Genomic DNA, 20,355 nt, shown 5'->3' on the forward strand with positions numbered 1-20,355 from the left:
CAGGTGCTTCTCTGCCATTCGGTATTCCTCAGGTGAGAATTCTTTGTTCAGTTCTGAGCCCCATTTTTTAATGGGGTTATTTGATTTTCTGGAGTCCACCTTCTTGAGTTCTTTATATATATTGGATATTAGTCCCCTATCTGATTTAGGATTGGTAAAGATCCTTTCCCAATCTGTTGGTGGTCTTTTTGTCTTATTGACGGTGCCTTTTGCCTTACAGAAGCTTTGCAACTTTATAAGGTCCCATTTGTCAATTCTCGATCTTACAGCACAAGCCATTGCTGTTCTATTCAGGAATTTTTCCCCTGTGCCCATATCTTCGAGGCTTTTCCCCACTTTCTCCTCTGTAAGTTTCAGTGTCTCTGGTATCATGTGGAATTCCTTAATCCCCTTAGATTGGACCTTAGTACAAGGAAATAGGAATGGATCAATTCACATTCTTCTACATGATAACAACCAGTTGTGCCAGCACCATTTGTTGAAAATGCTGTCTTTTTTCCACTGGATGGTTTTAGCTCCCTTGTCAAAGATCAAGTGACCATAGGTGTGTGGGTTCATCTCTGGGTCTTCAATTCTGTTCCATTGGTCTACTTGTCTGTTGCTATACCAGTACCATGAAGTTTTTATCACAATTGCTCTGTAGTACAGCTTTAGATCAGGCATGGTGATTCCACCAGAGGTTCTTTTATCCTTGAGAAGAGTTTTTGCTATCTTAGGTTTTTTGTTATTCCAGATCAATCTGCCGATTGCCCTTTCTAATTTATTGAAGAATTGAGTTGGAATTTTGATGGGGATTGCATTGAATCTGTAGATTGCTTTTGGCAAGATAGCCATTTTTACAATGTTGATCCTGCCAATCCATGAGCATGGGAGATCTTTCCATCTTCTGAGATCTTCTTTAATTTCTTTCTTCAGAGACTTGTGAGAAGCTAGAAGCAATCCCACTAAAATCAGGGACTAGACAAGGCTGTCCACTCTCTCCCTACCTATTCAACATTGTATTTGAAGTCCTAGCCAGAACAAATAGACAACAAAAGGAGATCAAGGCGATACAAATTGGAAAGGAAGAAGTCAAAATATCACTTTTTGCAGATGATAAGATAGTATATAAAAGTGACCATAAAAATTCCCCAACAGGGCTACCTTGTCTGGCCTCATTGGGAGAGGGTGAGCCTACTTTGGCAGTGCCAAGGTGGATGAATGGGGGTGCCTAGGAGGACTCTATCCCTCTCAAGAAAAATGGAGGATCTCTGGGGGCGTTGATTTTGGGATGTAAATAAAGACATGAATTTTTAAAAAAGAGTCATTTTATCATTTTTTTTTTCATTTTTTTAGACCAGTAGAATTTGATTCTGCCCTAGGTAAGAGTAGAGTTTTGCTTCAGTAGAAAAACTGAGGTCAAAACAAATGATTTTTCTCTCCAAAATCAGTATGTCTAACGCAAATGAAAAATTTGAATGATGTTAGAATCAAAGAAGTGTAATGAAAGACAAAAATTATATGTATATTTGCTTATCTAATTGGAAAAGATGGTACTCATTTTGACAAAGGTAAACAGACATTCTTAATACACTCTTAATACATTCTTTTATTTTTATTCTTAATTTTTTATTAGATATTTTCTTCATTTACATTTCAAATGCTATCCTGAAAGTCCCCTATGCCCTCCCCCTGCCCTGCTCCCCAACCCACTCACTCCTGCTTCCTGGCCCTGGCGTTCCCCTGTACTGGGGCAATCCTTGCAAGACCAAGGGCCTCTCCTCCCATTGATGGACAACTAGGCCATCCTCTGCTACATTTGCAACTAGAGACACACCTCTGGGGGGTACTGGTTAGTTCACATTGTTGTTCCTACTATAGGGTTCTTCTTCTTTTTTTTTTTTTCTCAAAATTTTTTATTAGATAGTTTCTTCATTTACATTTCAAATGCTATCCCCAAAGCCCCCTATACCCCCACCCCCTGCTCCCCAACCCACCCACTCCTGCTTCCTGGCCCTGGCATTCCCCTGTACTGGGGCATATGATCTTCGAAATACCAAGTACCTCTCTTCCCCTTGATGGCCGACTAGGCCATCCTCTGCTACGTATGCAGACACTCATATACTTCTTATGGGCACATGTTTTGGAACTATTAGTATACATAAAAATTGATCTTAGCCTTATATCTAAGTGAAGATATTCTTAAATCAATGAGAACATAAATTAGTGTGGTGTTCTGGGTGGTAGCCTGAAAGCATCCCCCAACTTTGAAGTTTTTATAATTTTAATCCACAATTTCACATTTACAAAAATTCGTTTTGAAAAAATTTATCATGGAGTTGTACAGTTTCTTATGGACAAAACTCCTCATCTTATATGAATACAAATAGTAAGTTTATAAATAATTGTATTAGCATGCTTCCCTGCTTTTTTTTCTGTTTTCCAGATTTTATTATACAAAAACAAGACTTTCCAGTGACAAAATATATTCCTAGTTTTAAAATGTGAGATTGCCTTTATTGATATGTCGAAGTGTTTCTTATTTCTTTTATTCAATACCTTCTTTTGTTTCTGAACAGGTCTCCAGGAAAAGTTGGACTTTTATCATTTAAGGTGAGTTGTGTTTCCTCAACAATTTAGGTATTTGTCACCTTCTTGTTACCTTTTTTAAAAACCTTTTTCTTCAACAACATTGTGAGTATACTCTTCTGATTTACCAGTTAATTAGATATCCCATAAATATCTAAGTGTATATTGTGCTTTAAGGAAGAGTATATACATAATTTATAGAATTTCATTAATTTTTATTTGATTTATTATCTTAAAAATAAAAGAACACTATAAAGCTCTAAGCATATAACTTAATGATAGAGTACTTGTCTAGTATATACAAAGCCTTAGGTTTGGACTCTAGTGTTTTAAAAAAGAAAAAAATAACCAAAACACTCATATACTTCTTACAGGCACATGTTTTGGCACTATTAGTATGCATAAAATATATCTTAGCCTTCTATCTAAGTGAAGATATTTTCTATTGTGACAGGATGTCATTGGAAGACATTTTGGGTTGTTTTTGTGATGCTGGATATCAAACCTGGAGCCTAGCACATGCTAGGTAACTAACTGCTACATCACTGAGCTACATCCTGCTTCCTAAGACTTACCATTTTAAAGTACAAGATTGTAATCAAGAAAATTTATTTACATATAAATATTTATATATTTATATTATATTTTGTATATATAATCTTGAACATGCTTTATATTTCACATATGTGTATGTATAGATATTTATAACATTTTGAAGAAGTAAAAATTAATTAATTATATACAAAACCCAAGTGAGTTTCAAACACCAGAGTGCTGATTAGAGTTCCAACGCACAGAAATGTATATATACTGTGATGCCATTATGTTAAGTTCAAAAGCATTAAAAAAAACATATTATTTACAAATATAATCATGGGATTTGCCTGAGTCCCTTGGTTCAATTCCTTTAGAACCCTATAAAAAATTGGGCATGATGGGTCATGCCTCTAAGCACAGCACTAGAGATGTGGAGACTGGAAATTCAAAAATTCAAACTCATTTTTGTTTACATAGTGAGTTTAAGGTCATCTTGTTCTACATGAGACATCAAACAAACAAGAAGAATGAAAGAAAACAAATGTCGTCAAACTGGAAAGAAAGCAAAGTAATGATAAACGTAATTTAGGCTATCATTTCTCAGAATGAGACATTATTAAGGGAAATAATAGTGTACAAAAGAATTGAAAGCTCTTTTTCATAAACTAAATGCTTAGAACGGGTCTGTTATAATTCTTGTATTTTATGAAAATATTTTATACTTAATATTTTCATAATCATGTTTAAAAGTTATATGTCTGTGTAGTCTGTTTTGTTTGTTTCTTTAAATTTCCTTATACAAAATAGTATGAAAAGGGAAAAGGTCCTGTGTATCCTTTACTCACTTTCTCCAATGGTTATAACTTAATCATAGAACAGTATCAAAACCAGGAATTTGACATTGGTACAGTGTGAGTGTATAATCTTCTGTCGGTATTTTTTGTGTGTATGCCTGTGTAACCACTGTAACCAAGATGCAGAACTATGTCATCAACATGTGCCTTGTGCTACCAGCTTATATTTAACATGTTACCAACAACCCATATCATTTTCAAATTTGTTTTCCATCTCTCTAATTTTGTTTTGAAGATAGTCTATAAATAAAATCATATAGTATATGCCCCTATGAAATTAGCTCAAAGTATTGAGATTCACCAGACTTGTTGCATTTATCAACATTGTGTTCATTTTCATTGTTTAGTAGCACATGATGTCCATGTACTGAGGCCACTGAGCATGTTTCATGTATATACGACATATCTAAAGATACCCTTTGTAAAGATTTATTTTTATATGTCTGTGTACCACACAGAAGGTAGAAGAGAGCATTGGACCCCATGGAGTATTACAGACAGCTGTGAGCCACCCAAATGTGGGTGCAGATAATAGAAGTCTGCTCCTGTGGGAAAGCACAGAGTGCTTTCACTACTTTCTCTCCAGGTTCTCATCTTCAATGATCTCAAATGGTAAAAATAAAGGTCCTGTTTATGGTAACTTTATAGTCTCACATTATAGATATCTATGGAAAGGGATAAATAGTCTTGGTTTTTGTAGATCAGACTAAATACTTAGTATTGAAAGAAGGATGGAGGGAGAACACAATACAGCAGCTATGCGACCACTGTTAATTTCAGAAATAAAAATCATTTAAAAAAGAATATAGAAGTTGTGCTAAGGTTAGGAAATTGGGGCATTGCATAGGTGGGTAGAGAACCATTGGCAAGATATTGTGTTAGGTAACAACAGTATGAACTAAACATATGGCATTTGTTGGAAGCATTCAAAACACTTAAATAGTGTGACATCTGTAGAAGCTTCCATGCTATAATGCCAAAAAATCAAGTAGGTTGTGCTGAGTCTTAGATAGCAAGCTAAGAATTCTAGCCTTTAACATTTTTTATTGGATATTTTCTTTATTTATATTTCAAATGTTATACCCTTTCCTGGTTAACCCACCTTCCCGGAAAACCCCTATCTCATTCCCCTCCCCCTGCTTCTATGAGGGTGTTCCACCTACTCCCGCCTCCCACCCCTTCATTTCCCCATACACTGGGGCATCTATCAAGCCTTTAATAGGACCAAAGATCTCTCCTCCCATTGATGCCTGACAAGGCCATCCTCTGCTACATATACAGCTGGAGCCATGTATACTCCTTCGTTGGTGACTTAGTCCCTGGGAGCTGTAGGGGCCTGGATGGTGGATATTGTTCTCCCTATGGGGTTGCAATCCCCTTCAACTCCTTCAGTCCTTTATCTTCTCCATTGGGGACCCCACGCTTAGTCCAGTGGTTGGCTGCAAGCATCCACCTCTGCATTTGTAAGACTCTGGCAGGGCCTCTCAGGAGACAGCCATATCAGGCTCCTTTCAGCAAGCATTTCTTGGCATCCACAAGTGTCTGGTTTTGGAGACTATATATGGGAAGGATCCCCAGGTGGGGCAGTCTCTGGATGGACTTTCCTTCAGTCTCTGCTCTACACTTTGTATCCATATTTGCTCCCTTGAGTATTTGTTTCCCCCTTCTAAGAAGAGCCGCAGCACCCATACTTTGGTCTTCTTCAGGAGCTTCATGTGGTCTGTGAGTTCTATCTTAGGACTTTTGGGCTAATATCCACTTATCAGTGAGTGCATACACGTGTGTTCTTTTGTGATTGGGTTACCTCACTCAGGGTGATATTTTCTAGTTCCATCACTTTGCCTAAGAATTTCATGAATTCATTGTTTTTTTTATCTAATTCTATTTTAAATTTAACTTGTATTACAATCCAAAAAACATCTTTTTAAATCTTAAACAACTGACATTTAATTGTGAGACTATAACTATTTAGTCTTTAACCCCATCCAAGATTTGAGAATGAATAAATAATCTATCTATCTATCTATCTATCTATCTATCTATTTATCTATTTGGGATTAAAAACCATGAATTTTAGCTGGGCGTGGTGGCACACACCTTTAATCCCAGAACTCGGGAGGCAGAGGCAGGGAGATTTCTGAGTTCAAGGCCAGCCTGGTCTACAAAGTGAGTTCCAGGACAGCCAGGGCTACACAGAAAAACCATGTCTTGAAAAACCAAAAAAAAAAAAAAAAAAAAACCAAACAAACAAAAAAACCATGAACTTTAAATTCGGATTTTTTTTTTATTAGATAATTTCTTTATATACATTTCAAATGTTATCTCCTTTCCTTATTTCTCCACTGAAAACCCCCATAATCCCATCTCCCCTCCCCTTGCTCACTAACCCACCCACTCCAGCTTCCCTATCTTGGTATTCCCCTACACTAGGGCATCGAGCCTTTACAGGACCAAGAGATTCTCCTCTCCTTGATGTCCCATAAGACCATACTCTGCTACATATGCAGCTGGAGCCATGAGTCCCTCCATGTGTATTCTTTGGTTGGTGGTTTTGACCCTGGGAGCTCTGTGGGTACTGCTAGGTTCATATTATTCTTCTTCCTATGGGTCTGAAAGGTCCTTCAAGCTCCTTGAGCCTTTCTCTAGCTCCTCCATTGAGAACCCTATGCTCAATCCAATGGATGGCTGTGAGCATCCACTTTTGTATTTGTCAGGCTCTGGCAGAGCCTCTCAGGAGACAGCTATATCAGACTTCTGTCAGCAAGCACTTGTTGGCAACCACAATAGTGCCTGGGTCTGGTAACTATATGGGATGGGTCGTCAGGTGGGACACTCTCTGGATGGCCTTTTCTTCAGTTTCTGCTCCATACTTTGTCTCTGTATCTCCTCCCATGGGTATTTTGATCCTGCTTCTAAGAAAGACCAAAGAATCCACACTTTGGTCTTCCTTCTTGAGCTTCATGTGGTCTGTGAATTGTATCTTGAATATTTCGAAATTCTGGGCTAATATCCACATATTAGTGAGTGTATACCATGTGGGTTCTTTGGTGATTGGGTTATCTCATTCAGTATGATATTTTCTATCCATTTGCCTAAGAATTTCATAAATTCATTGTTTTTAATAGCTGAGTAGTACTCCATTGTGTAAATGTACTACATTTTCTGTATCCATTCCTCTGTTGAGGGACATCTGTGTTCTTTCCAGCTTCTGGCTATTATAAATAGGGCTGCTATGAACATAGTGGAGCATGTGTCCTTATTACATGTTGGAGCATCTTCTGGGTATATGCCCAGGAGTAGTATTGCTGGATCTTCCTGTAGTACAATGTCCAATTTTCTGATCAATTGCCAAACTGATTCCAGAGTGGTTGTATCAGCTTGCAATCCCACCAGTAATGGAGGAGCGTTTCTCTTTCTCCACATCCTCCCCAGCATCTGTTTTTACTTGAGGATTTTTTTTTTTTTTTGATCTTAGCCATTCTGACTGGTGTGAGGTAGAATCTCAGGATTGTTCTGATTTGCATTTCCCTGATGATTAATGATGTTAAACATTTCTTTAGGTGCTTCTCAGACACTCGGTATTCCTCAGTTGAGAATTCTTTGTTTAGCTCTGTAACCCATTTTTAATAGGGTTATTTGGTTTTCTGGGGTCTAACTTCTTGAACTCTTTGTATATATTAGTTATTAGCCCTCTGTTGGATGTAGGTTTGGTAAAGATCTTTTCCGAATCTGTTGTTTGCCATTCTATCCTATTGACAGTGCCCTTTGCCTTACAGAAGCTTTGGGATTTTATGAGGTTCCATTTGTCGATTTTTGATCTTAGAGCATAAGCTATTGGTGTTCTATTCAGGAAATTTTCTCATGTGCCCATGTACTAGATGCTCTTTCCCACATTCTTTTCTGCTAGTTTCACTGTATCTGGTTTCATGTGGAAGTCATAGATCCACTTAGACTTGAGCTTTCTACAAGGAGACAAAAATTGACTGATGTGCATTCTTCTACATGCTGACCAACAGTTGAACCAGAACCATTTGTTGAAAATGCTGTCTTTTTTTCCACTGGATGGTTTTAGCTCCTTTGTCAAAGATCAAGTGATCTTTGGATTTTGGTGTGTTCATTCATTTCTAGGTCTTCAATTTTATTCCATTGATCTACCTGCCTGTCACTCTACCAATACCATGCAGTTTTTATCATGATTGCTGTGTAGTACAGATTGAGGTAAGGAATGGTGATTCCTCCAAAAGTTCTTTTATTGTGAATACTTTTTGCTATCCTGGGTTTTTTGTTATTGAGATAAATTTGATAATTGCTCGCTCTTTTCTCTTCTTTTTCTTTTCTTTTCTTTTCTTTTCTTTTCTTTTCTTTTCCTTTCCTTTCCTTTCCTTTCCTTTCCTTTCCTTTTCTTTTCTTTTCTTTTGCTTTTTCTTTTCTTTTTCTTTCCTTTCCTTTTTCTTTTTCTTTTCTTTTCTTTTCTTTTCTCTTCTTTTCTTTTCTTCTTTTTGGTTTTTCGAGACAGGGTTTCTCCGTATAGCCCTGGCTGTACTGGAACTCACTTTGTAGACCAGGCTGGCCTTGAACTCAGAAATCTGCCTGCCTCTGCCTCCAAAGTTCTGGGATTAAAGGTGTGTGCCACCATGCCTGGCTATAATTGCTCTTTCTGATTGTATAAAGAATTGAGTTGGAATTTTGATGGGGATTGCATTGAATCTGTAGATTGCTTTCAATAGGATGGCCATTTTTACTATATTAATCCTGCCAATCCATGAGCATGGGAAATCTTTCCATCTTCTGAGATCTTATGAATCTTCAGTTACTTTCTTCTGAGACTCGAAGTTCTTATCATACAGATCTTTCACTTGTTTAGGTAGAGACACACCAAGATATTTTATATTATTTGTGATTATTATGAAGGGTATTGTTTCCCTAATTTCTTTCTCAGCCCATTTATCCTTTGTGTAGAGAAAGGCCATTGATTTCTTTGACTTTATTTTATATCCAGCCACTTTGCTTAAGTTCTTTATCAGGTTTAAGTGTTCGCTAGTGGAATTTTTTGGGTCACTTAAATATACTATCATATAATCTGGAAATACTGATATCTTGACTTCTTCCTTTCCAATTTGTATTTCTTTGACCTCCTTTTGTTGTCTAATTGCCCTAGCTAGAACTTCAAGTACCATATTAAATAGGTAGGGAGAGAGTGGGCAGCCTTGTCTAGTCCCTGATTTTAGTGGGATTGCTTCAAGTTTCTCTCCATTTAGTTTGATATTGACTACTGGTTTGCTGTATATTGCTTTTACTATTTTTAGGTACAGGCCTTGAATTCCTGAACTTTGCAAGACTTTTATCATGAATGGGTGTTGGATTTTGTCAAATGCTTTCTCAGCATCTAGGAAGAAGATCATATGGTTTCTGTTCTTTGAGTTTGTTTATACAGTGGATGATGTTGATGGATTTCCATATATTGAACCATTGCTGTATTCCTGGGATGAAGCCTACTTGCTCGTGATGGATGATTGTTTTGATGTGTTCTTGGATTCGGTTTAAGAGAATTTTATTGAGTATTTCTGCATCAATATTCATAAGGGGAATTGGTCTGAAGTTCTCTTTCTTTGTTGGGTCTTTGTGTAGTTTAGGTATCAGAGTAATTGTGGCTTCATAGAAAAATTGGATAGTGTTCCTTTTGTTTCTATTTTGTGAAATAGTTTGGAGAGTATTGGTATTAGGTCTTCGTTGAAGGTATGATAGATCTCTGCACTAAACCCATCTGATCCTGGGCTTTTTTTGTTGTTGTTGTTGTTGTTGGGAGAATATTAACGACTGCTTCTATTTCTTTAGGGGTTATGGGAGTGTTTAGATTGTTTATCGGATCCTTATTTAACTTGGTAGCTAGTATCTGTCTAGAAAATTGTCCATTTCATTCAGATTTTCCAGTTTTGTTGAGTATAGGCTTTTGTAGGATCTGAAAATTTTTGTATTTCCTCAGTTTCCGTTGTTATTTCTCCCTTTTCATTTCTGATTCTGTTGATTTGGTTAAATTCTCTGTGCCCTCTGGTTAGTTTGGCTAAGGGTTTATCTATCTTGTTGATTTTCTCAAGGAACCAGGTCCTGGTTTCGTTGATTCTTTGTATAGTTCTTTTTGTTTCTACTTGGGTGATTTCAGCCCTGAATTGATTATTTCCTACAGTATATTCCTCTTGTGTCTATTTGCTTCTTTTTGTTTTAGAGCTATTATTTGTGCTATCAAGCTGCTAGTGTATGCCCTCTCCAGTTTCTTTTTGGAGGCACTCAGAGCTATGAGTTTTCCTCTTAGCACTGCTTTCATTGTGTCACATAAGTTTTGGTATGTTGTAACTTTGTTTTCATTAATTCCTAAAAAGTCTTTCATTTCTTTATTTCTTCTTTGACCATGTTATCAATGAGTAGAGTGTTGTTCAGCTTCCACGTGTATGTGGGCTTTCTATTATTTATGTTGTTATTGAAGACCAGCCTTAGTCCTTGGTGATCTGATAGGATGCATGGGATTATTTCAATCTTATTTTATAAGTTGAGGACTGTTTTGTGACCGATTTTATGGTCAATTTTGGGGAAGGTATATTGAGGTGCTGAGAAGAATGTATATTCTTTGTTTTAGGATAAAATGTTCTCATAACTTCTGTTAGTTTCACTGTGTCTCTGTCTAGTTTCTGTTTTCATCATCTGTCCATTGTTGAGAGTAGGGTGTTTAAATCTCTCACTATTATTTTGTGAGGTGCAATGTGTGCTTTGAGCTTTAGCAAAGTTTATTTTATGAATATGGATGCCCTTGCATTTGGAGCATAGATGTTCAGAATTGAGAGGTCATTTTGGTAGATTTTACCTTTGATGAATATGAAGTGTCTCTCCTTATCTTTTTTGATAACATTAGGTTGAAAGTCAATTTTATCCAATATTAGAATGGCTACTCCAGCTTGTTTCTTGGGACCATTTACTTGGAAATTTTTTTTCCAGCCTTTTAGTCTGAGGTAGTGTCTGTCTTTGTCCCTGAGGTGGGTTTCCTGTTTGCAGGAAAATGTTGGGTTCTGTTTATGCATCCAGCCTGTTAGTCTTTTTTTTTTTAATTAGGGAATTGAGGACATTGATATTAAGAGATATTAAGGAAAAGTAATTATTGCTTCCTGACATTTTTTGTTAGAGGTGGAATCATGTTTTTGTGGCTATCTTTTTGGTTTCTTAAAAGAAGATTATTTTCTTGCTATTTCTAGGGTGTAGTTTCCTTCCTTGTGTTGAAGTTTTCCATTTATTATCCTTTGAAGGGCTGGATTTGTGGAAAGATATTGTGTAAATTTGTTTTTGTCATCGAATATCTTGGTTCCTCCATCTATGGTAATTGAGAGTTTTGCTGGGTATAGTAGCCTGGGCTTGCATTTGTGTTCTTTTAGGGTCTGTATGACATCTGCCCAGGATCTTCTAACATTCATAGTCTCTGTTGAGAAGTCTGGTGTATTTCTCATAGATCTGCCTTTATATTTTACTTGACCTTTCCCTTACTGCTTTTAATATTCTTTCTTTGTTTAGTGCATTTTTTTGTTTTAATTATTATGTGATGGGGGGAATTTCTTTTCCCGTCCAATCTATTTGGAGTTCTGTAGGGTCCTTGTATGTTCATGGGTATCTCTTTCTTTAGGTTAAAGAAATTTTCTTCTATAATTTTGTTGAAGATATTTACTGGCCCTTTAAGTTGAGAATCTTCACTTCCTTCTATACCTATTATCTTTAGGTTTGGTCTTTTGGTTGTTTCTTGGATTTCCTGGATGTTTTTGGTTAGGAGCTTTTTGTATTTTGCATTTTCTTTGACTGTTGAACTAGTGCTTTCTATGGTATTTTCTGCACCTGAGATTCTCTTTTCTATCTCTTGTATTCTGTTGATGCTCACATGTATAATTCCTGACCTCTTTCCTATGTTTTCTATCTCCATAGTTATCTTCCTTTGTGATTTCTTTATTCTTTATACTTTCATTTTTAGATCTTGGATGGTTTTGTTCAAGTCATTTACCTGTTTGGTGTGTTTTCCTGTAATTCTTTAAGAATTCTTTAAGGGATTTTTGTATTTCCTTTTTAAGGGATTCTGTCTGTTTACTTGTGTTCTCCTATATTTCTTTTTTTTTCCTTTTCTTTTCTTTAGGCAGGAGTGATATATTGCTTTATTTTCAGTAACAGATTCAATCTTATCTTTCCAGATTAAAAATTAATCATTTTCATCTTTATGACCTTGGATATCACTGACTTAAAATTTCTCTAAAATAGAATCTGGTACAGTGAAAGTTTTTATTATTTGCATTTGGAATTCTATTTGCAACTACATTATGTAGTTTTGTTTATTAAGGGTTTTACGTTTTGTTTTGCAAATGTTACTTTTTAATTTTATTAGATATATTCTTTATCTATATTTTAAATGTTTTCCCCTTTCCTGGTCTCCCTAGGAAACCCCCCTCCACTTAACCCTTCCCTTCTCCCCCTGCTCACCAATTTACCCACTCCTGCTTCATGACCCTGGCATTCCTCTACACTGGGGCATAGAACCTTCACATGACCAAGGACTTCTCTTCCCATTGATGATCATCTTCTGCTACATATGCAGCTTGAGCCATGAATCCTACCATGTGTATTCTTTGCTTGGTGGTTTAGTCCCTGGGAGCTCTGGGGTTACTGGTTAGTTCATATTGTTGTTCCTCCTATGGAGCTGGTCCCCTTCTATTCCTTTGGTTCTTTCTCTAGCTCCTTCATTGCAGACCTTGTGTTCCATCCAATGGATGGCTGTGAGCATCCACTTCTGCATTTGTCAGGCACTGGCAGAGCCTCTCAGGAGACAGCTATATCAGGTTCCTGCCAGTAAGCACTTGTTTGCATCCACATTAGTGTCTGGGTTTGGTGATTCTATATGGGGTGGATCCCCAGGTAGGGCGGTCTCTGGATGGTCATTCCTTCAGTATCAGCTCCACACTTTGTTTCTGTAACTCCTTTCATGGCTATTTTGTTCCCCCTTCTAGGAAGGATCAATGTATCCACACTTTGGTCTTCCTTCTTCTTGAGTCTCATGTGGTTTGTGAATTGTATCTTTGATAATCTCCTATATTTCTTTAAGCGACTTATTAATGTCCTTCTTAAAGTCTTCTTTCAACATCATGAGATGTGATTTTAAAATCAAATCTTGCTTTTCTGGTAGTATGAAGTTGTACAGGACTTGTTGTTGTGGGAGAAGTGGGCTCTGATGATGCTATGTAGCCTTGTATTCTGTTGATACTGTATTCTTGTATTCTGAAAGGCACTTGCCTTTTGCCATCTGGTTATCTCTTGCTGTCTCTGGCTTGAGCTTGTCCCTCCTTTGGGCCTGTGAGCCTGTGTCAGCACTCCTGGGAGACCAGCTCTTCCCTGGTAGGACCAGTGCACAGAGGTATGAGAAACAGCCCCAACTCCTGGGTACTGATGGAGGACAGAAGGGCCCTGTCCCAGCTGCTCCACTGCTCTTTTCGCCTTGTGTGCTCCTGGCTGGTCCTGACTTAGACAGTCACTAGAGAGCAAAGTCGAATTCATAGTTTTTAATAGCTGAGTAGGAATCCATTGTGTAAATGTACCACACTTTTGTATGTCATAATTTTTCTGGATCGTGTTTCTCTTGTGTTTTGTGTTTGTTTGTTTGCTTGTTTGTTTGTTACAAGGTCTGACTGTGTAGCCCAAGGTAACTTTGAATTTGAGATTTGATTTGAGATTGCCTCTGACAAGGAGACAATGAAAATAAAATTGAAAGGAATGGATGGGTGAATATGATAGCTATTAAGAATTGTTTCTTCTTTATTTTCTCAGCAGAAAGTGAATGAAAGTTTTTGTAACTTTAATCTTTGTTAAATATCCCCCTCTTTACTAATAAAAACTGGTAGTCAACAGAATACTGAGTTTACTTTTTTTTCATATTTTTTATTATTACGTATTTCCCTCATTGACATTTAGAATGCTATCCCAAAAGTCCCCCATACCCTCCCCCCAACTTCCCTACTCGCCCATTCCCATTTTTTGGTCCTGGCATTCCCCTGTACTGGGGCATATAAAGTTTGCGTGTCCAATGGGTCTCTCTTTCCAGTGATGGCCGACTAGGCCATCTTTTGATACATATGAGTTTACTTTTTATCATGTTTTAATTTTGAGATTATTATTATAGTATTTCTTACTTTCCTCGCCAAACCTCCCATGTACCCTTTCCTGCTCACCTTAAACTTCATGATGTCTTTTCTGAATTTATTTTTATATATTTACTATTTGTAGCTCAATATTCTGTGTCCACCCAAGAACTTAACTGTGTAGCCAGGCTGGGTTGGTACTACCAACAAACCCCATGCTTTGGCCTCTGAAATACTGGGGTTACAGGTGTGAGTTACCATACCTGGCTCTTAGCTTAATGTTCTTTCATAGATAACACAGAAATAACAGATATTTCTGTGAGCATGGATCAGTCAGTTTTGTACAAATTATTTGTGAAAATGAGTTTTCATAAACCTTTTTTTGCATTCTTTTATTGAAAATAGATTCCTTCACATACAATTTATTCTGATTACAATTTCCCCTTCCTCTACTCCTTCTAGTTCCTCCCTACCTCCTTATATGTGGATCCACTCCCTTTTTGGCTCTCATTAGAAAATATAGGCTTCTTTGAGATAACAACAAAACATAACAAAATAAAATATAAGATAAAACCAAGACCATCACATGGAAGTTGACAAGGCAAACCAACAGAAGGAAAAGAGCCCAAGAGAAGGCAAAAGAGTCAGAGACCCACTCATTCACTCACTCAGGATTCCCATAAGAACACTAAACTGAAAGCTATAATATGTACACAAAGAACATGGTACCAACTCATGCATGCTCAGAGCTTGCTGCTTCAGTCTCTCTGAGTTCATATGAGCTATGCACAGTTGATTTAAAGGGCCTTGTTCTCCTGGTGTCTTCCATCTCCTAGCTCTTACACTTGTTCTCCTTTCTCTTTTATGGTATTTCCTGAGCCTTGAATGGAGGGATTTGATGGAGACATCCCATTTGGAGATGTGGGTCATAAGGCCTTTCTCTCCACATAATATATGGCTGTGGATCTCTGAATTTATTTCCATCTGCTGAAAGAGGAAGGGTTCTCTGATGGTGTCTGAATAAGGCACTGGTTTATGAGTATAACAGAATATCATTAGGAATCATTTTATCACTACTTTTAAAACCAGGATTATTTGGTTTTAACCTAGGCTTCTGCCTCTTGATCAACCAAGAAGTGTTGAATATAAGGTTCATTTCATGGAGTGGGCCTTAAGTCAAATGAAACATTGGTTGGTTATTCCCGCAAGCTTTGTGCCACCATTTCTCTAACATAATTTGCTGGCAGGGCAGTATTGTAGAACAAAGGTTTTGTGGCTGCATTTGCTTCTATGTTCCACTTTTGGTAACCTGCAGAGTACCTTCCTATAAAAAAAAAAAAAAAAAAAAAAACACTGGAAGGTAGGGGTGAAGGTTCTATGTAGGGACAAGGTTGACCTCTCTGTGTTCAGTGAGTTGTGTGGGTGTTGTCTTCAGCGATGGGGACTTGCTGTCAGTTTATGGAGAGTAATCTATTGTGGCAATAGCCTGGCTGCTTAGGGATTTTGATGGGCAACAACTCAATCAGATATAATCAAGTCCTGCTACTAGAAGCTTTGTTTGCTGACAAAAGATGTCTAGTTGGGACTCCTTCCCTCTTTATTTGGAAGCTGCATTAGGATTGCCTTCGTATGTTTTTAGGAAGTCTCCACTGCACTAGGTTTCCATAACACCAAATGCACCCCAATTCTAGCTGTTTCTCCCTTCATTCCCTCCCTCAACCACATCTCTTTCCCCCAATACCGCCTGATCCTTCTGTCCCTGCCCAATCATGCTGAATGAGTACATTACATGAAGTAATCTAGTTCATAAATATAAATATGTTATATATACACTTATATGTGGATATTAGCCATTACATAAATGATAACCAAACTGCAATCTGTAGCCATAGAGAAATTAGGTATAGAGAAAGGGATTAGGTGGAGGCCACATGGATATTCCTGGGAGAGGAAAATAGAACAGATTTAATGTATGAACTGGGAGCAGCACATTAAAAGTAAAATGTTCAGTAATATAATTAAAGACCATGGGGAAAGTATAAGCAACTCTATTAGTCAGCACAAGTAGAGCTTAATATCTGCATCGATGACTAATCATGAATCATGAATTGTGCCTTTTATGAAAGCATGTGTCTGATACTTTGATACATAGGTATTAGAGGAATGGCATGATATTGAGAAAGCTGGGACTTAGTAAGTTTTATGTTTCAGTAATGAATAACCCTACCCCATAAGAAGAAGATACTGAAGATACTGGTTGTCTTGTCACATGCTTTACTTCCATTGTCTTATCCTCCCAGCCTAATATGTTATCAGAAGAATCTAAGTCTATATATAGTGAACTACAGTGATTTTCTCCCAGTGAAAAATAAAATTGACATATATATATATATATATATATATATATATATATATATATATATATATATATACATACATACACATACACTTAGGATTTACTAAGAAGCATTTGATTAACTCCCTTCTCTGGAGTTTTACCAGTCTTTTGGCTGGTACCATATGACCTCTTTTAACTTTTGACATATCAGCTTGCTACCTGTAAGTTCAAAGTCCAAAAGAGTATTGCTAAGCCATATAAAATAGAAATCTAAACTACCTAGCAGTTTTTGTCAGTATAAGGATATTAACCTAGGATCTTTTTAAATATTAATGTAAACAAATCAAATTGTGGCCTAGGAAGTTTTCATGTGTATTTTTACTTAGCTTAAATGAGAAAATTTTCCATTAAATTATGTAGTAAAATGCTTTTGATTTTCTAGATGATAAACATTTAGAAGATAATTGAACTAAAATACTTAAAATTGATAGGACTGACAGTGCTTTCTTATGTGGTAATTATTAAAGATGATCTTTCAAATATTCTCCATCTTCGTTCAAGTTCTATTTACTAAGTTTTGATTAGATCTTTTTTAAAATTTTATTTAATCTTTTTTTTTACACTCCAGATTTTGTCCCCCTCCTGGTCCACCCTCTGTTCCACATCCCATACCTCCTCTCCCTCCCCCTCATTCCATAAGAATTTCTCCACCCACAAACCCCACCCCTCCAGACTTCCCTACTCTGTGGGGCATCTAGTCTCTTGAGGGTTAGGTGCATCTTCTTTGATTGAACCCAGACCCAGCAGTCCTCTGCTGAATATGTGTTGGGGGCCTCATATTAGCTGGTGTATGCTGCCTGGTTGGTGGCTGAATGTCTGAGAAATCTTGGGGGTCCAGGTTAATTGAGATTGCTGGTCTTCCTACAGGGTCACCCTCAGCTCAGCTTCTCCCAGCTTTTCCCTAATTCAACCATAGGGGGTCACCAGTTTCTGTCCATTGGTTGGGTGTAAATATCTGCATCTGACTCTTTCAGCTGCTTGTTGGGTCTTTCAGGGGGCAGTCATGATAGGCCCGTTTTTGTGATTACTCCGTAGCCTCAGTAATAGTGTCAAGCCTTGGGGCTTCCCCTTGAGCTGGATCCCACTTAGGGCCTGTCACTGAACCTCCTTTTCCTCAGGCTCTTCCCTATTTTGTCCCTGCAGTTCTTTCAGACAGGAAAAGTTATGGGTCCGAGATGTGACTGTGGGATGGCAATCCCATCCCTCACTTGATAATCCTGTCTTTCTGCTGCAGGTGGGCTCTACATGTTCCCTCTCCACACTGTAGGGCACTTCATCTAAGGTCCCTCCCTTTGAGTCCTGAGAGTCTCTCACCTCCCAGGTCTCTGGTACATTCTGAAGCCCCCCCCCCCACTTCCTATCTCTCTAGGTTGCCTGTTTCCATTCTTTCTCTGACCCTCAGGGCTTCAGTTCCTTTCCCCGACCCAATACCAGATCAGGTTCCCCATTCCCACCTAGGTCCCACCCCCACCTCCTGTGATTCTTTTTTTTTTTCTCCCTTCCAAGTGCAACTGAGGTGTCCTCACTTGGGTCCTTCAGCTTGTTGACCTTTTTGAATTCTGTGGACAGTATCCTGGGTATTCTGTACTTTTTTTGGCTAATACCTAGTTATTAGTGAGTGCTAATCTGGAGCGATAAAGATGGCTCAGTGGCTAAGAGTGCTTGTTCTCACAGTGAACCCAAATTTGATTTCCAGCATAAATATGACAGCTTATAGCCATTAGTCTTCCAGTTCTAGGGAATCATGCATGTACACAGTATATATATACATACACACACACACACATATGCAGGCAAAACAGTTATATACAAACTTTAAAAACAGGTAAATAAATAAATAAATACATTCTTTAAAAAAATACTTCCTTCTTACCGGTTGGGCCATCTTCTGGATATATGCCCAGGAGAGGTATTGCGGGATCCTCCGGTAGTACTATGTCCAATTTTCTGAGGAACTGCCAGACTGATTTCCAGAGTGGTTGTACAAGCTTGCAATCCCACCAAAAATGGAGGAGTGTTCCTCACATGCTCCACTATGTTCATAGCAGCCTTATTTATAATAGCCAGAAGCTGGAAAGAACCCAGATGCCCCTCAACAGAGGAATGGATACAAAAAAATGTGGTACATTTACACAATGGAGTACTACTCAGCTATTAAAAAGAATGAATTTACGAAATTCCTAGGCAAATGGATGGACCTGGAGGGCATCATCTTGAGTGAGGTAACCCAATCACAAAAGAACTCAAATGAAATGTACTCACTGATAAGTGGATATTAGCCCAGAAACTTAGTATAGCGAGATATAAGGTATAAGATGCAAAACACATGAAACTGAAGAACGAAGACCAAAGTGTGGACACTTTGCTCCTTCTTAGAATTGGAAACAATCACCCATGGAAGGAGTTACAGAGACAAAGTTTGGAGCTGAGACAAAAGGATGGACCATCTAGAGACTGCCATATCCAAGGATCCATCCCATAATTAGCCTCCAAATGATGACACCATGGCATACACTAGCAAGCCTTTGTTGCAAGGACCGTGATATAGCTGTCCCTTGTGAGACTAGGCCGGGGCCTAGCAAACACAGAAGTGGATGCTCACAGTCAACTATTGGATGGATCACAGGGCCCCCAATGGAGGAGCTAGAGAAAGTATCCAAAGAGCTAAAGAGAACTGCAACCCTGTAGGTGGAACAACATTATGAACTAACTAGTACCCCAGAGCTCTTGACTCTAACTGCATATGTATCAAAAGATGGCCTAGTAGGCCATCAATGGAAAGAGAGGCCCATTGGTCAGGCAAACTTTATATGCCCCAGTACAGGGGAACGCCAGGGCCAAAAAATGGGAATGGGTGGGTAGGGGAGTGGGGGGGTGTGGGGGACTTTTGGGATAGCATTGGAAATATAATTGAGGAAAATACGTAATAATAAAAAATATTATTCAAAAAAAAATACTTCCTTTTCCACAAGGCTTTGCCCTACATAAAGAACTGTAGTAGAGCTGGGCGTGGTGGCGCACGCCTTTAATCCCAGCACTTGTGAGTCAGAGGCAGGTGAATTTCTGAGTTCGAGGCCAGCCTGGTCTACAGAGTGAGTTCCAGGACAGCCAGGGCTACACAGAGAAACCCTGTCTCAAAAAAAGAACTGTAGTAAACTAAGAAATGATGAAAATGGGACAAATATTCTTCCCTAGAGAAGAGTACCAGTTGGTTTTCCAATACCAAGTAGTCAGCTATGAAAGTATATACACAGTAACATTATACAGACTGATCAGCTTATATCTAGGAATATACATATGCATGCACACTCACCCATGTGGGCAGAACACTAACATATTAAATAGAAATAAACATTCTTTGCTAAATGTTAGGTTCAATTTTTAACATATTAAATGTGAAAAATTATAAATTTGCTGATTATTATTTATTTAATGCAAATCACAGTGGCATACCATCTGTGTGTACCTTTTATATTTCTTTGCTGTGGTGAGTATTTTTACTTTATTATTTTAGTTTTTGAGGCACATTCTCATGTTATCTTTGCTTTATTAATGCTGTATTCCCCCCTCTTCAACCCTTTTTGAGCAAACTTTTAAGTAAAGGATGTCATCATTTGGTTTTCTCTTCCTTTCAACAGGAAGCCGAGAATACAGCAAACCAAGCTGGAAATGAGTCCCCTGTACAAGAATTGAGACAAGATGTATCTAAAAAGGTTTGAAAGTTATGTCAACTTTAGTTTGTAGAGGACATCAAATTTATATGATACATTTAAAATAGGATGGTTTCTGTATTGTCTGAGCATACTATTCTACATATGCTAATTGTTTTAGGAAATGTTTTTGCATC

The 20,355-nt window shown here is 37.8% G+C and overlaps 1 protein-coding gene across 4 annotated transcripts in view; it reads left to right on the forward strand.

The window, feature by feature from the left end:
• The window catches only part of Wdr44 (WD repeat domain 44), a 113,625-nt gene that overhangs the window by 37,358 nt on the left and 55,912 nt on the right, over nt 1–20,355 (forward strand). For 3 of the 4 annotated variants that reach the window (XM_006527700.4, NM_175180.3, NM_001305675.1), the window contains 2 exons: nt 2,559–2,592; nt 20,147–20,221. In XM_006527700.4, coding sequence (XP_006527763.1) covers nt 2,559–2,592; nt 20,147–20,221 — 109 coding nt within the window. The remainder of the gene's footprint in view (nt 1–2,558; nt 2,593–20,146; nt 20,222–20,355) is intronic. The other variant, XM_011247497.3, reaches the window with a different exon arrangement.

The sequence above is a fragment of the Mus musculus genome, chromosome X (assembly GCF_000001635.26).
Source record: "Mus musculus strain C57BL/6J chromosome X, GRCm38.p6 C57BL/6J".
In the NCBI taxonomy this organism is placed as follows: domain Eukaryota; kingdom Metazoa; phylum Chordata; class Mammalia; order Rodentia; family Muridae; genus Mus; species Mus musculus.